General features: G+C 46.5%; 2 protein-coding genes across 2 annotated transcripts; one reads left to right on the forward strand and one right to left on the reverse strand.

Moving 5' to 3' along the window:
- Nucleotides 1–1692: 1692 nt before the first annotated feature.
- Nucleotides 1693–3451, reverse strand: LOC129069096 (spermine synthase-like). Its single transcript, XM_054571605.1, has one exon. It carries the CDS (start codon nucleotides 3182–3184, stop codon nucleotides 2087–2089), a length of 1098 nt encoding a protein of 365 aa, XP_054427580.1. The 5' UTR covers nucleotides 3185–3451; the 3' UTR covers nucleotides 1693–2086.
- A 152-nt stretch (nucleotides 3452–3603) lies between these two features.
- Nucleotides 3604–11803, forward strand: CFAP144 (cilia and flagella associated protein 144). Its single transcript, XM_054571606.1, has 4 exons — nucleotides 3604–3796; nucleotides 6594–6653; nucleotides 8623–8726; nucleotides 11667–11803. Exons 1-4 carry the CDS (start codon nucleotides 3664–3666, stop codon nucleotides 11775–11777), a joined length of 408 nt encoding a protein of 135 aa, XP_054427581.1. The 5' UTR covers nucleotides 3604–3663; the 3' UTR covers nucleotides 11778–11803.
- The last annotated feature ends 3974 nt before the right edge of the window (nucleotides 11804–15777 follow it).

The following is a 15777-nucleotide window of genomic DNA, read 5'->3' on the forward strand; positions in this document are numbered from 1 at the left end:
CTGGGTCTCGGCATCTGATCCTAATTGAAAGGTGACGCAGAAATTTCAGGGAAAACCTGTATTCCCTGAAGACACTGAATGACATAAAGGACTAGGGAGATGATGTTTTTCAGCTCTTCAGTATTTCTCCATACACAGTCTCAGAGTCTACAAGCACACTGGCAGCCGGGAATGACCCAAAGTAAACAGAAGCAAGCCCCACAGTCATCTGATGGCCTGCCCTGGGCTGGGCTGTTCTGCAAGTGTGTTTAGACCTCCTATCAGGGCTCTATATCGGGGAAACAGAAGAATGTGGAGCTGAGGTGGAGAGATGAAGCTACAGCAATTCCAACCCCTCTTTAACGTGTGCCTCCGCCTAGCCCCGGCCCTGGGTGGAGGAAGGGCTGCACCACTGGGCCCCAGCTGAAAAAAAATGTCAGTTTGACTGGGACAAATAGTCTTGCTAGTTGTACCAAAGCTAACAATGTGGCTCCTTAGCAGAATGATGGTTCATTTTATTCTTAGCCTTAGGAAGGCAGTGAAGACTTCAGGAGGCTATTTAAGCCTCACTAGGAAAAGGGATCCAGTCATGGCTCACAATGACAAGTAATAAAAACACATCTCCAGTTCAGCCAGTGCGTGATGAAACCTGTTATCATGTAAGCAGAAGAAAATCACAGCGCCAATGGGCCGGACAGCCAGTCAGCCTGCAAACATTTACCAAACATCTCCATCTGCCTGTATTGTGCCAGGTACTAATAACACAGAGAGGGACCAAATATCGTTCTTGTTCTCAAGTAACTTATATATAAACACATTAGTTTAGTATTCTAATAATTCTAGATTTGGGGTAGAGTATGGCACCAAAAAAACTGGACTAGGGGCCATAGAGTCCAATAAGGTTTTTGAAAGATGATTACATGTGAGCTCATTCTAGACACCGGGCAGGTGTTCCCCGGATAGACAATGCAGGAAAGAGCCTTCCAGGCCAAAGGGCAGGAGCTAAAGTAAGTAGTCATAAAGTCAATTGCTGGGCTCAGGAAACTGCAGGTATGTTTACACAACTGACATGTTCATCACTGTGTCCCCCAGACCTAAACACATCCTGGAACACACTGTGTGAATGAAGGAGTAGTCAACGAAGGAAGGAAGGAAGGACATAGTGGGGAAGAGCACAGGCTTTGGAGTCAGTGTTTAGGTCCTTACTTTTAAAACCAGGAGTGGCTCCTTTCTTTATGCCAGGTCTATTTTTAGTTCTTTTAAAATAAACTATATTAGATAAGGTATCTAAAGTAGTCAAATTCATAAAAGAGAAACTACAATGATGGATGCCAGGAGCTGGGGGTAGGGGAAATGGGGAATTGTTACCAGGTATGAAAAAGTTCTGGAGACTGGTCTCACACAATGTGAATACACTTCACACTACTGAACTGTGTACTGAAGAATGGTTCAGATGGCAAAACTTTGTATTTTACCACAATTAAAATGTTAAAAAATAAACTATGACGTCCCCCAGTTACCTAAATTAGGAAAGGGTTATTTTGTCTACATTATCATTGGATGATGTAGGCCAGAATGTCTTCTCAGATATGAGACCCCTCTGTTTTGTGAGATAGACAGAGAGGGTGTGATTCTGGGTATCTGCTTTAGAATGAGAGAGATTTCTTTCATTGTTTTTTCTCATTTGTAATTTTAATCAAAGCATTGCTAATATCTAAGTTAACTTTTGGGGAAAAGAAACACCATAAACAATTTTCCCCCAGAACAAGACAACATGTTCACTCCTCCAAACAATCAAATTCAAAGTCTAACAAAACAAAAAAGAAAAGTACACACATTTTTTAAAAAGTAACAAAATCATGATACAGGGATTTAGTGTGCACTTAGCAGCCTTCTCCCAGCTGTCTTTCAATTAAAAAAAAAAAAGCACCCTAGCTCACCAAAATATACATTTTTCCATTTGTTTTTTAAAATCAAAAGTAACAATTAGAAAAAGGAAACTTGGAAGAAATTCACCATCAATTGCCTGACTCAATTCGATGTCATGCGCAGCATATGAAGGTCAGGAAGACTATTTGCAGCACACAGGATGAGGGCGTGTTGATCTTCAAGGCTGAGCTTTCTTCCAAACAGTGTAAAATACCCACAACTCCATGTATGAAGGCACGCAGACGACTTCCTTCGAGAATTCCACAGGGCAGTTGAGGCACCCAAGTTGTTGTTCGTAGAGTGAAAGGGCTTCCGTCAAATTGACACAGTTCCCCTGTGTAAAATATTTCCCATCCTGCTTCAGTACTCGCATTGAGAGGTCGAGAATCAATCTGAGAAACTCCCATGTGGACGCTTCTTCCGGAGATGTGGAGATTGGAACGGCTGTCAGATCATTAATCACATAATCAAACTGTTTGCCTTCTTTGGCGTACTTCTTCAGCACGGGAATACAGTCTTCTATGAGAACCTGATAGCAGCCTCCTGTAAGATTGTCTAAGACGTCACCGCACGTTTTTCGCATGTATTTCTTACATCCCTCAATCACCATGTGGTCGATCTCTACCATAGTGGCCATCCTTGGTTTCAGTTTGACGATCTCACACAATATGCCCCCGTCTCCGCCTCCCAGGATCAGTACATCTTTGCCGGCGTAATCCTCTTTGCCACTGCCCATGATGGCCTGGGTGTAGGCCCAATCACTCTCCGCCAGATTGACATCTCCACTCAGGATGAGAATATTCCCGTACTGCTTCGAGTGTAGAATTTTAATATTCTGATAAGGTGAATCTTCATCATATACCACTTCATCTATGTCATACTCAACGAGGCGTCCATCAGCAGTGGGCCAGTATCTATCGACAGCCCCTCCTCGAACTATGGGTGGCAGTCGCTTCACCCTCCCAGGACTGTCCTGACTCAATCCTCTCAGTCTTTCTTCTACTTTGTTCAAAAGACCGTCAACTTCTTTGGCTTGCGCAACACCGTCATAACTCTGAACGTCCAGCGACACCAAGCCATGTGGGTAAATCCTCAAGTTGGCAAAGCTACCGTTTTTGCTGAGGTAGGTCGCTAAATAGCCATGGTCCTGCCAGGTGTGCAGCGACTCCGTCATCCCCTGCTCCAGGAAAACGGACCGGAGGCCTTTGAGAACGGTGTCGCAGTCCGCTTGGGCGCGGAGCCGGAAGTCCAGCGTGCTGTGCCGCGCCGCGGCCATAGCGAGGCCAAGCCCCACGGAGGCGGCCGCGAGAGTACGGACACCTAGCAGCAGCTCAGCTGGCTGCCGGCTGGAACTGCCCAAAGAAGGAGAGGTTTCCGACCCCTTCCAGAATCGTTTGTAATAAATGACTGGCCCAGGTGAGGTCCAATCATAAGCTCATTACCTCCGGGGACGACCACTGCAGACCACTGCGACCACTGCGCCGCGAGTCCTTTTCCGGCTGTATCCAGGGGCGGTCCTAGTAACTAGGCTACGTCCAGAGAAGCCGCGGAAGGTAAGCCCAGCGTTCCAAGGGGGCGGAGCTGGGCGAAGATTCTAGGGGGCGGGCGGGAGTGAGAGCTGAGGGAGGAGGGTAACCCAGGACGCTGTTGCCTGGAGACAGCCTGCTGAGCCTGAAGACCGCGGAGGACCCGCCTTCTGTGAGAGTCGAGAAGGCATTGAGAATAAGCTGGGTCAGGCTCAGTGGGGCCAAGGCCATGGCTGGACACCAAAAGGAAAAGGTGATGCTAGATGAGGTGCATCAGAACCAGATCTTGCGGGAATTGTACCTCAAAGAGCTACGAACCCAGAAACTCTACACGCAGTATCAAGTGAATCCCCTGCGCAAAGGTGAGGGGCGCCCCGGGCAAGAGGAGCCGTCCGTCCGGGTCAGGGGGAGGCGGAGTTGGGGTGGAGGACTGCAGGAGAGGCGTACTCCGACCTCACCCTCATCCCTAGACTTCTGGAACTAGGACTTTTGGTGAGGGCGAGGGCGGGGGCGGGGGCGGGGCGGGGGGAACGGGTGGCGCGCAGTTCATCCCACATCCCATCAAACATATTAAATATATTTAAATGGTCGCGGTGAATTTTTTGTTGTAAGAAAATTGAAAGTCTTTTTATAATTTTGCTTTTGAAGTAATTATATTGGCCAGGGCAGGATTTTATGTATTTTGTTTTGCTTGTGCTTTTGATTTGTCTTTAATGAAAAAAAGGTTTTGTTTTTGTTTTTATTTTTGTTTTTCAGGCTTTTAACTTGTCTTAAACCTTCGGAAAGTTCAAGGGTAGTAGACTCAGGGCCCATAGTGTCCTCCTGATAAAATGGCCTTACCTTCCACTCCTTACTTCGCACATTCCTGGGGTGGTTTCATCTGGTTCCCTAACAGCAACTCCCCCTGAATGCCACTGAGGCTCAAATGGAGCCCCAGACCCATATGCACCCCCTTCCCCTGGACAATCCGTGGCTGCTTCAAATTCACCAGTTCCAAAACTAGGCACATCCTGCGCCCCCCCCCCACCCCTGCCCCATCTGCTGCAACTCCAGAATATCCTCTCTTTGCAAAAGTCACCACAACCATTTTTTGTCTGAAATTAGAAGCCTAGGAGTCATCCTCAATCACCCACTCCCTCACTCCATGCATCTAAGCCCTCAAGTTATTAACATGTCTCTCACCTGCCCCTTCCCATGTTCCTACCTCCATGAAACACACCGTCATGCATGTGGAGGCATCTCCACCTCTCCTCATTTAATTCTGCCCTCTAAACAGTGCCTGAGTCTGCCTCTCTCTCCATGCTCACCCCCAGGCCTCAACAGAGTCCTCCTCACTTCTGCCTGGATTGATCTGCTGGACTCCTAACTACTCTTTTCCTCCAGGTCCACCCTACCTTCCCAACCCTTACCCTAGGGGCTACAGTTAAGCTAAAAGGCAAGTTGGATCCTGCCATCCTGCCACGAAATCTTCAGTGGCCCCACAGCTTCTGAGTTGACCTGTGGACCCCTGTGGATATGGCTGTGCTGCCCACTCAGCTTCATCCTCACTCCCCTCCCCACCCACACACTCTTCCTCTGAGGAATGTTTTAGTGCCTACTCTGCACCAGCCACATGCTCCCTTCTCTCCTGCCATCTAAATACATGGATTTCCTAGCATATCCTTTTATTCCCAGCCTCTTTATAAACATTGCTCCTTCTTCCTGAACTTGTCCCCCACCTTCTAGACCTAATTAACTCTACTTCACTGCAGCCCAGCTCCATAGAGAAAAATGCAATGTCATTTTTAACATAAAACTGTATATATTTAAGGTGTATTATATGCTATTTTAATATACGTACTGAAATGATTACAGCAGTCAAGCTAAGTAGCATAGCCGCCTCCCCACATAGATACCCAGTGTATGTTTGTGTGTGTGCGCATGCTCACAGAAAACCTAATGTCTTCACTTTTCTTACAATTTAACCTGGTTTTCTACAGGAATCCCCAACCACCAATTTCAGGAAAACAAAGTAATGTGCAATTTTTTTTACATTTGGTCCATGCCAACAATTAAAAAATCCCTCAGCGGCCTTCAGGCTTTCTAGGGAAAATGATGCTCTCCCAATCTGTGCCCTTAGAAAACATGATTAATATGATCCATTGCAGTATAGTGAGAAAATATTAGAACTAGTAGTATTTATGTTTACTTTTATGTAGAAAAAAAGAAATTCTTTGCTAATATACTGATAATCATATAAACAGACTGTATAAATATACAGACATTAGGGGTGCATGCTCAGAAGTTTTTACTAGGAGTTTTAGATAACATCACTCTGGAGACCACTGGTTCCTTCTGTCTTCTGCCCATTTCCTACCACTCTCTACCTAGCTCAGTCCTCTTGAATTACCCTGGTCTTTTACATGTTTCTCAAACTCACCAGGATTACTCTCAGATTCTTTGCACATCATCACCCAGCACAATCCCTCGCTTTGTGCAGGACTCTGCTCTAGTACATATCCCACTCCCAGCCCACCATCAACTCTCCACCCACAGAACCTGCTTTACTGTTCTGCATCTCACTTGTATTTGCCTGAAACTATGTATTTGTATATTGTCTGTCACCATAAATGGAATGGAAGCTCAGGGAGTATGAGAACTTTCTCTGTTTATGGCCCTGTCTCCAGTGCACCAGTAATTACAAGCTAAGTGGATATCTGTGGATTCTTACCTCTGTTATCATGTGGCCACCTGAGTAGAGATCACTATCTTTCCTAACCTTGTTTGGCTGACTAGTATGTCTGCATCCATGAATACCAATGCTGTCCAAGAAAGCATTCTGCAATGATGAAAATGTACTATATGTGTGCTGCCCAAAATAGTAGCCATTAGCCACATGTGTTGTTGGGCACTTGAAGTGCACCTAGTGTGACTTAGGAATTAATTTTTCATTGTATTTAAGTATTCAAGTAGCCACATGTGGCTGATGGCCACTGAATTGGACAATGACACTCCAGACTGTGAGGTCCTTGAGGACCTTATTCTCTAGTGACAAGAGCAATTTCTGACATGTGACAGACAGTAAGGAAGTACTAAATGGGTGTCTGGCCTAAGGTGGGTCTTAGAGAGGGTAAGGAATTAGTGTTTTAACGTGAACTTGTGATACTATTTTTGCTTTAGTTCACACAATCACCAGAAAGCCCATGTCTTGGCATGATAACCTGGAGGAACCTGCAGATGGTAAGTCCTGGAGTTAGAGAACACCACTGAGCTAGAACAAAGAGAGGCAGATGGCTGCGCGGTCCTCAGGGTAGTCTCAACTTGGGGCAAATAACAGTCCTCTGCTTTGATCATCTGAAAACTGGACTCATACTAACTAAGCTTACAAGAGGCTGACATATTCCGCCATCCTCCCAGTTTATGAACTTTCAAGCCAACAGAAATGATTCTAATGACCTTAACGTTGCATTCATTCATTCATCAAACATTAGCTTTTATAAGCACAAGTTTTGGAATCATACTGAGTTCCAGTTCTGGTTCTGCCACTCATTAACTGTCTGACTTTGGGCAAGACTTTTATATCTCCCTGAGCTTATCTCTTAGGGTTCTTGTGAAGATTAAACAAAATATTTCACACGCTTAGAATAGTATCTGGTACATGGTGATCAGTAAATGTAGGTCAATACAACTACTTTCATTATTCCTAAGTGATAGTCACCGTGTGATAGGATAGTGCTCTGTGATGGGCCCGGGGTGGGGATCTTCTACCACAGTGAAGGAGACAGACAAATAGATTAGAGAATAGGACTGGAATGGCAGCAGCATAGAAAACGTGTGACTAAGTCAGGCAGTGGAGTTTTGGGAAGTCTTAAAGGAGGTGGTGGAAGGATGTTCCAAGTTATATGGAAAGACACAAAACTGAGAGATACCACGATGGCCCTAGAACTGTGAGCGCTTTGGCAGGCTGCCATATACAGGTGGACACTGACCACGCATGGGGAGGAGGGAAGAGAAATGAATATTTGATGGAAAGCCTAGTCCACCCCCTCTACTTTCTTAGAGTAGACTATACAGTGGAGGAAGGACATAGGACATGGAGGATGGAGTGGGAGATGCGGGGAGGAGGGAGTGCAAATGATCACAGAGCAGAGTGGAGACAGACAAGTAAATGAACTAAATAAAAGAGTATAATCAAAAAAGGTAATGTTCTTACATGTAGTAAAGACACCAGCCTGGCTAAGGTAAAGGATAGGAGTTGGGGACGTGTAGCAATATGAAAAGTAACAGGTGGTGAGGTCTCGAAAGCCAGGCAGGAGTTCATCACTAGCTCCCTTATGCTAAGGATGAGCTTAGCCAGATGCCAGGCCATTTAATCACACTCCTTCAGTGCATTCTAACTCACCTCGCTGAGGTGGGTATTTGCCTCCCATTGTACAGAGGAGCAAAATGAAGCCCAGAGAAGTTAAACCCCTTAACAAGATAGTAATGGAGGATCCAGGAATGTTCCACTACAAACCTCAGGTTCTCCCTGATGTCAAACTGCCTTTCTCAAATTGAGACTTGACAAGATAGAAATTAGAAATGAAAATTCTTTAAGTCCTTAAGCTGTGGAGCTACAGACATACCTGGTTTGGGCAATGAGATTTATTTCAGTACAAAAGGATCTGACCTTCTCACAGGCCTCCTCCTCCTCACTCTTTGGGCCGCAGCTGCATGGTCCAAACTCACTCAGGCCTCAGGCCTTTGTTCTCACCGCCTGCAGCGGCATGCTTTTCCTCTGCCTCCTTCAGGCCAGCTCCCACTTGGCATTCAGAGAGGCCTCCTCTCACGATGGCGTCAGACAGTAGCCAGCTGACCTCCGTGTGCCCCTTTGACTGCTCCCTTCTTCACAGTCTGCATCACGGTTTGCAACCATTGCGCTTGTCTGTACACGCGTACATTGTGTCCCTGTCCCTCCCCCTAGACTAGGCGCTCCAGAAGAGCAGGGTCTCACTCTACTCTATCTCCAGAGCCCAGAACAGTGCCTGGCACAGTTTGTACCAAATAGGTATTTGTTAAAAAATGAGTGGAGGAACCAGACACCCTTGGCGCAAGGCTCTGAGCCCAGGTGCTCCGCCTCTAAGGAAGAAAGTGTACAGAGTAACAAGGGCACAGGATCACATGTTGTTCCCCAAGACTGACTCTTTATAACTCATGCCCCACCCTCCAGACAAGTTTCTGAATCTTATTCACCATGCTGCCCAGGGACCCAGGAAGAAATACTCAGAGACACAGACTGAAAGCCAAGAAATTGGATGGTTCTCAGAGCCCTTGGTAAGTGTGTCTCCTTTACTTAGTAAGCACAGAGGCAAAAGAGGTCGGGGCTAAGATAGCAGAGGATGGGCCGGAAGTCTGGTTTTGAACTCTGGTTACCACTTACTTGCCGTGTGGCATTGAATAAGTGACTGAGCTAGTTTATGATTCAGTTTTCTTGGTATTAACTGGAGACATTATAGTATGTATCTCATAAGGTTATGAGGAATAAATGAGGTGGGATTTGTAAGGTGCAAGAACAGAGCATGCCACATAGTAAGTACTGTGTATGTGATGATTAAAACAAAGGTTGCTAGTACAGACTGCTGGAATTTGCTTCACCGGCAATTGATAGGCTGGTCTTGGCCATGCCACTTAACGTCCCTAAGTTCTGTCCCTCTACCTGTAAAGTGGGAATGATAGTAACCGTACTCACCTCATCTGACTGGAAGATCCCCACTACCTACAAGGAGCCTTTAGCACATCATCACCCTAAATAATACAGAGCTTCCATTACCGAGGAAAAAATGCAGACTTTTCAATAGATATCTTGAAGAACTTCTGCCACTCTTGTCTCTTAACTCTGCTTATGTCTTTCATCACATAGAAGGTTTTAGTTTTTAAGTAGGCAGTGTGTCAATTTTCTCCATTATAGTTTCTGGGTTTTGTGCCTTGCTTAGGAAAATCTTCAACGTCCCAAGTTACAAAACAACTAACTTTTCTCCTACATTTCCCCCTAAATGCTTGGGGTTTTTTTTAACACCTGGCTTCCAGTGCATCTGTATATTTTGTGGGTGACATGATGTTGCAGACACTGTTCCACGGCTGCGTCAGAGCTTCTGCACGGTCCCAGAGGCCCATGGCCTTACACACCCTGTATCTCCACATGGACTGCTGCTGTAGCCTGGCTCTGGGCCCCCAGCCAGTACTCCTTGGGGGAGTCCTGCTCGTGCTTCAAGGCAGCTCAGGAGCCATCTCTCCCAGAAAGTCCCATTAAGGGATTTCCACCCCCGACTCCCTAGCAGGCAGAGTCAGGCACTGTGCCCTGTGCTTCTATAGTCCCACGAGCCTCCTGCTGTTACAACTCAATTCAGTGTTTCAATATACCACGGGCTCTGGAGCCAGACAGCCTGAGTGCAAATCCCAGCTCCACCACTTTGTAACTGTGAATTGAAACTCTGAATCTCCATTTATATACTGTTAAACAAAGATAAAAATATTGATTCTTGAAGGTTCGTTGTGAGGATTAACCAGAAATGTACATAATTTGCTAGAATAGTACCTAGCACATGGTAAGTGCTCAATAAATGCAGGCTACTGTGTTATCAATGAAGAATAGAAAGGAGGGCACATGGCCCCACCGAGGGCCATCACGTGCTTCCCCTGGCCCCTTGGCTTGTGCCTGGTTGTCTTTGCCCACTGAGTAATTATGTGTACACCCTTCCCACCAACGCTCCATACCCTGTCCTCTTATTTCTACTACGGGGACCTGGCCTTCTCACCATTTCTACAACTCCAATCTGGAGCATATGGCTCTGCCACTGGGTGACTGCATGGATGCTGAATAAGAGTCCCAGTAAGTCACTGTGAGGAGGAGAGCTAACAGTTGCGCGTTTGCAACAGCCCCTCTTCAGACACAGGGCGGTGCCGTGGAGAGAGGAGACTGTGGGAGACAGGGCGAAGGTTCCCTTAGGAGCCTCACCGCTTTCATGGGGGACCGAGTCCAAGAGGGGAAGGCCCGGCAGACAGCTGGGGAAGAGATGCATATTCAAGGGAAATAGGGCAGGATGTGTGCGTGTGAAGGGAGGGGTTCACTTACAGTGAATAAAAAGAGGGTTGTGAAGGAAAGAATGTGAAGGTGAATTAAACATCACCCAAGTTAGAAACTTGGCAACTTATAGAACTACTATAAAGTACAATAATTTCTGTCATCGTTCTTCATTTTCTTAAAGATAAAGGCCTGACTCCCATGGGTACAAAGCGTGCATGTGGAAATGCTGCATCTTTGACAAGCACATCTCACGCCAGGCTCACCATGCCATGACAGGAAGGACTAGTGTGACTGCCCTGGCCAGCCCTGCCCGGCTTCACAGCACCGCCCGCTCCCACCTCCTCTCCAGGCCTTGCAGATAATTGACTGTGTGGGCCGTCACATGACTTCTCCACAATGGAGTCGTGAAGGGTCTGCAAATAAGCTAAGCATATTCATCATTATAAACTGGAGACATTGCCACTAGATGGCAGTGGTGGCATAGTAAGGAAGTATACCCCAGTACCGTTACATCCAGTTGTGCAAACAACTTGTGCTTGAGGCAGAAAAAACTTGATCAGCCCCAACTTTATTTAGGGCTCCATGGCCCCTGGCAGGACCTTAGCGTGCCCGATCCCAGTAATAGGACGCTGGGGAGGCCACACTCAATGAATACCACTCAGCCTCTGGTCTCCACATGGGCTGAACCGTGTCCTTTAGGTAAATAGCACAGTGGCGCTTCTGTGAGGTTTATGTGTCAGAGTTCTCACTCTTACTCAGTTCCCTGTGTAACTACTTCAACACTCCATTCATTCATTCATTCATTCACTCATTCATTCACAGACATGTACTGAGTTCCTAGTGCCTGCTGCATGCTGTTCTAGGTGCAAGAATAAGCAGTGACTAAAGCAGAGAACACCTGCCCTCCTGGAGCTCACATTCTAGTGGGGGAAGGGCCCACAGGCCTTGAACTTAGACAGTGGAAAGGAGAGGGCAGAAGCTTTGCACAGGATATTCTCATCCAGTCCTGCAACTTTTGGCATGTCAATGTTACCATCTTCATTTTGCAAACCGGGTTTAGCAAGGAAAAGATCCAGAGATTGTGCATCAGCAGAGTGGGCTCCGATTCAAGTCCAGGTCCATCGGTTCCTAGCCCAGGCCTTCCCCCTTCTCTACAGGCAGCTTTCTGACACTTATGTTCTCCTGTCTAGGTCAACCCAGAACATGATGACCGTAGGCTGAACCACTTCAGAGTCTACAGTGACATCACTCTGTACAAGGCTAAAATGTGGAGCTTGGGTGAAGATGATCGCCGCAAGTAGGTTGCCAGCACTGATGTCTACCCGTCTTTAATGCCCAAAGCGTGTGCTTTGGGCATTAGATGCCCAGATAAAGATACTTTAAAGCCTGAATTTCTCCTATCCAGAGTCTCTTTTCTCCCTTCTGCGCATGCCCACTGGATCAAATCCATCATCTTCTAAACTAGTCAAAGTCCAGTAACTAACTGCCAACAGTACCTTCTCTGCCTTCCCAGGCCCTGGTCAGGGAACAAAAGGGATACAGTATGAATCCGCACAGAATGGGAATCATTAGCAACCAAGAAAACTAAAGACGTTTAGAAGATGGAAAGCTGATGAAAGAGGGTGTAAGAAGCCACCAAATGCGAGCTAAATGGGACACCTCTCAGCACAGAGCCCATGTCCTAGTCTTCGTTGGACCCTTGGACAGAATGGGGTGTGAAAGTGGACACTGGAAGGGAGCCTGCAGGGAGGCCCACTCCACACACACCAGCGTCCGGCCATTTAACATCTCCCACACTAGAGGCTTATGCTTGGGTGAAATGGGGAAAGCCCAGGGTTCAGGGAAATTAAGTAAAGCACAGGGAAGCAATGAGGTATGAGGCTGAAAACAATGAAAATCTGGGAAGGGCAGGTTGAATCCCTAGTCCACACCTATACTGCATCTTTCCCCTGGGTTTGAAGCTGATGAAATCCTCTCTGGAAAAATACAACAGCTCTAAAGAGAAAACTGCCATGTAGATCCATTTAAAAGTCCTAAAAAAAAGCTGGAGGTGGGGTGGGGGGCCTAAGGGGACTAAAAGTTCATGTAAAAAAATACAATAAAGGCTAGAGAAACATCTATATCAAAAAACATAATAAGAGCTGGGCGGCCCTGACAAGTGTGGCCCAGTTGGTTGGGTCGTTGTCTCACAAAACAAAAGGTTGGTGGTTTGATTCCTGGTTGGGGCATATGCCTGGGTTTGGGGTTCCGGTCGCCAGTCAGGGTGGGTATGAGAGGCAACTGATAGATGTTTCTCTCTCACGTTGATGTTTCTTTCTCTTTCTCCCTCCCGTCCCTTCTCTTACTAAAAATAAATAAAATCTTTTTTTAAAAAAAAAGGCGGGGGGCCGTCCAGCCTGGGAACACATGGAGGTGCTGGAGCGTGGCACACCAGAGAGGGCACGGAAGCGCCAGGCACCCCCACCTTGCCCTCCCTGCCTCGTCCACTTGGCTGCTTGAGTCATGCTGGAAAGGGTGAGGCCATATCCTGCTGAAATCTCTCCTGCTTTTGGAACCTTAAAATGTCTAGTGAAAGCCTACAAACCTGAGTGGCCTCCCTGGGGAGACATTTTCATACAATATGATGATGGACTAAGCTAATTATTAATGACTATGTGGGAATCTAGAAATGTGCCAATAATCCATTTGCTACAAGGGAGTGATTTTTCAATCCTTTTCACCTTATTGTACACATAAACTAATTACATACTAAAATTCTGTGACACACCAGAAAACATTTTTTTTGCCAGACAAAAAAATAGGTATAATTTTTATTCATTCACACCGGATGGGTATTGTTGTGTTGGTTGTTGTCATTTTTTTTAATTTGACAATCTAAGGGAAAAAGAGGTCAGTGCCCCTGACTAAATAGTCAGGTATTGCATGTTTTAAAAATTCTTGCAGCTCACCAGTTGGAAATTGCTGCTGTGAGGGAACTGCTGTCAAAGACCAGGGGCTGATACGATATCATATAAAGATATTTACCCCAGTCAGGAGGGCTGCCCCTCCTCGGTTCTCATCTTGCTCACAAGAGAAGAATCTGGGTGAGAGACAAACGCCTATAGTGGAAATGAGATGGCAAGTTTGTTTATGAAATACTCTTCAGCCTGAAGCTACAAGCAGGCACCCCGTTAATCTGAACACCCCATGCATAGGGGAAATAAAGGTGTTAGTAAATTTGGGCACTCAGCTAATCTGAGTGTCTCACATACAATAGAAAATGAAGCTGCAAGTTTGTCTATACATTTGAGCAAAAAGCTGCAAGCAGGCACCCAGCTAACCTGAGTGCCCCAACTATTGGAGTTCAGGGGTTATATACTTCACTCAGTTTCTAGGTTCCCCCTCGTCCTTCTCCCCTCTAGACCTTGGGATGAATGCAACTTGCTATCCCAGCCAGTGGAGATGATACAGACTTTCAAGGGCTCCCCTTCTCCTGCACTATCAGTTTTGTTTGTGATTCTCAGAACGCCTGGCAATCGTAATGGACCAGGCTCAGGACTGCTGGGTCAATGGGTAAGACCAGTCTCCCTTTTGTTTCTAGCCTCCTGTTTTATTTTAAGTTCTTCATTAGATTGCACCGGGCAGCGGCCCTGCTTTATTTCCCCTCCAGCTGTTCATTCCTAGCTGCTAACAATGTTATAAAAAGATACTTGTTCTTTCTCCAGTTCTTAGCACAGAGCCCCTAAATCCCTAGCAATTTCCTAAGTGACAAGTCTTTTGTTGTGATGAGGTGACTCTTGGCAGCCACTAGATAGATCCAACAAAATGGGGGCTCCTCACCAGTAGGACCAAGCCTTAATTAGAACCCTGAACTTTCAGGCCCACCACCAACCTCTGGGGAGAGAACAGGGGCGAAGACTGACTTTCTCACCAGTGGCCATGATTTAATCACGCCCACATCATGAAGCCTACATCATGAGTCCTCCATAAACCTCACTAACTGCAGGGTTCAGAGAGCTTCCAGGTGTGAGAACACAGCCTGGTGTTGGGAGGGCAGTGTGTCCAAAGAGGGCATTTACATGCGCCACAACCCCCTGCATTTAAAAAATTTTGTCAATATTGGTTTTCAAGATTGTGGAGGAGTGAATGGAAGTCACACTGACCTCCTCCACCGTAAGGGGGATTGGCCTCCTCCCAGGCCAATCTGTAATTACAACTAAATGGTGGAGAAATCACCCAGAACTAACAACGAGAGAGAAGCCTTACCACCTCGGACACACAGAAGAATCAGCCTTAGCACAACCTGACTGGTAAGGACTGTGGTAGAGACTTGAGAAGGCTGGCTGGGCACCCATGGGCGGCAGCACCAGAGGGATAGTTAAATGGCCAGTTGGATCCCCCTGAGAAGAGCAGGCTCTAAACCATAAGCAGGGATCCCTGGTCTATAGTGCCAGAATCCAAAAAGTACAGGTAACAGTCATCTGCAAAAAGTGGCAGGGTTGCTCTCTACCAGAGACAGGCGGCTGAAAATGCAAAGAGCCATTTAAAGGGCCAATGCATAAATTTTTATTTGCAGCCACTTACCCTGTGCTCCAGCAAAGGTGGTGGCAGAGTGGGCTAGAGACACCTGAGGAGAGACTAGAGACGGAGGCTTTGGGGAGAGAACTGAGGGAATAGCCGGCGGAATCCTGGTGCTGACTCATCCCCCATACAGCAGCAGCCGTCTTGCTCAGGCAGATCATTCCCCTGAGTGGCACTAAGCATAAGAGGAAACAATAGTCCCACCTCCAGGAGGACTCTGCCCCACCCTGAGCTGTCTAAGGCAGCCTGCTGAGTACAGGGTGACCAGGTTAACAACTGAAGGAGACAGCCACAGACAGTAGATTCCTGGAAGTCTCGAACAGACTGCCTAAGGTCAGACATCTGACATCATCAGAGGCAGACCCAGGAAGAAAAAACAGCAGTAAATACTAGAGGCTACCAAAATGAAAGCCACTGTGGTCTTCTCCATGATTTGCAGTATTTTCTTTACTACATAGCTTTTTAACATCCATTTTGGCTCCATCAAGTTTGTGCATATTAAGCCATTAGATTTTATACTAATAGTTTATTTCTCTCCTTTCTTATAATAGTCTTGATCTCTTTACAGCCTTATTAATACTGGTTCATTTGCTGTTGATAGTGGGATTGCAGGGGAGAGTTATTTTTGTGGATGTGGGTTTATTTCCTGGGCACAGGTTTTGTTCTGGCAGCACCTGCACAAAAACACACAAGACGTGATGGGCAGAGTGACCCTCAGTCAACCTGATAGCGAGAAGGACC

Source organism: Pteronotus mesoamericanus, unplaced genomic scaffold, assembly GCF_021234165.1.
Source record: "Pteronotus mesoamericanus isolate MK-2021 breed Mesoamerican mustached bat unplaced genomic scaffold, CSHL_Meso_final contig_221, whole genome shotgun sequence".
NCBI lineage: Eukaryota > Metazoa > Chordata > Mammalia > Chiroptera > Mormoopidae > Pteronotus > Pteronotus mesoamericanus.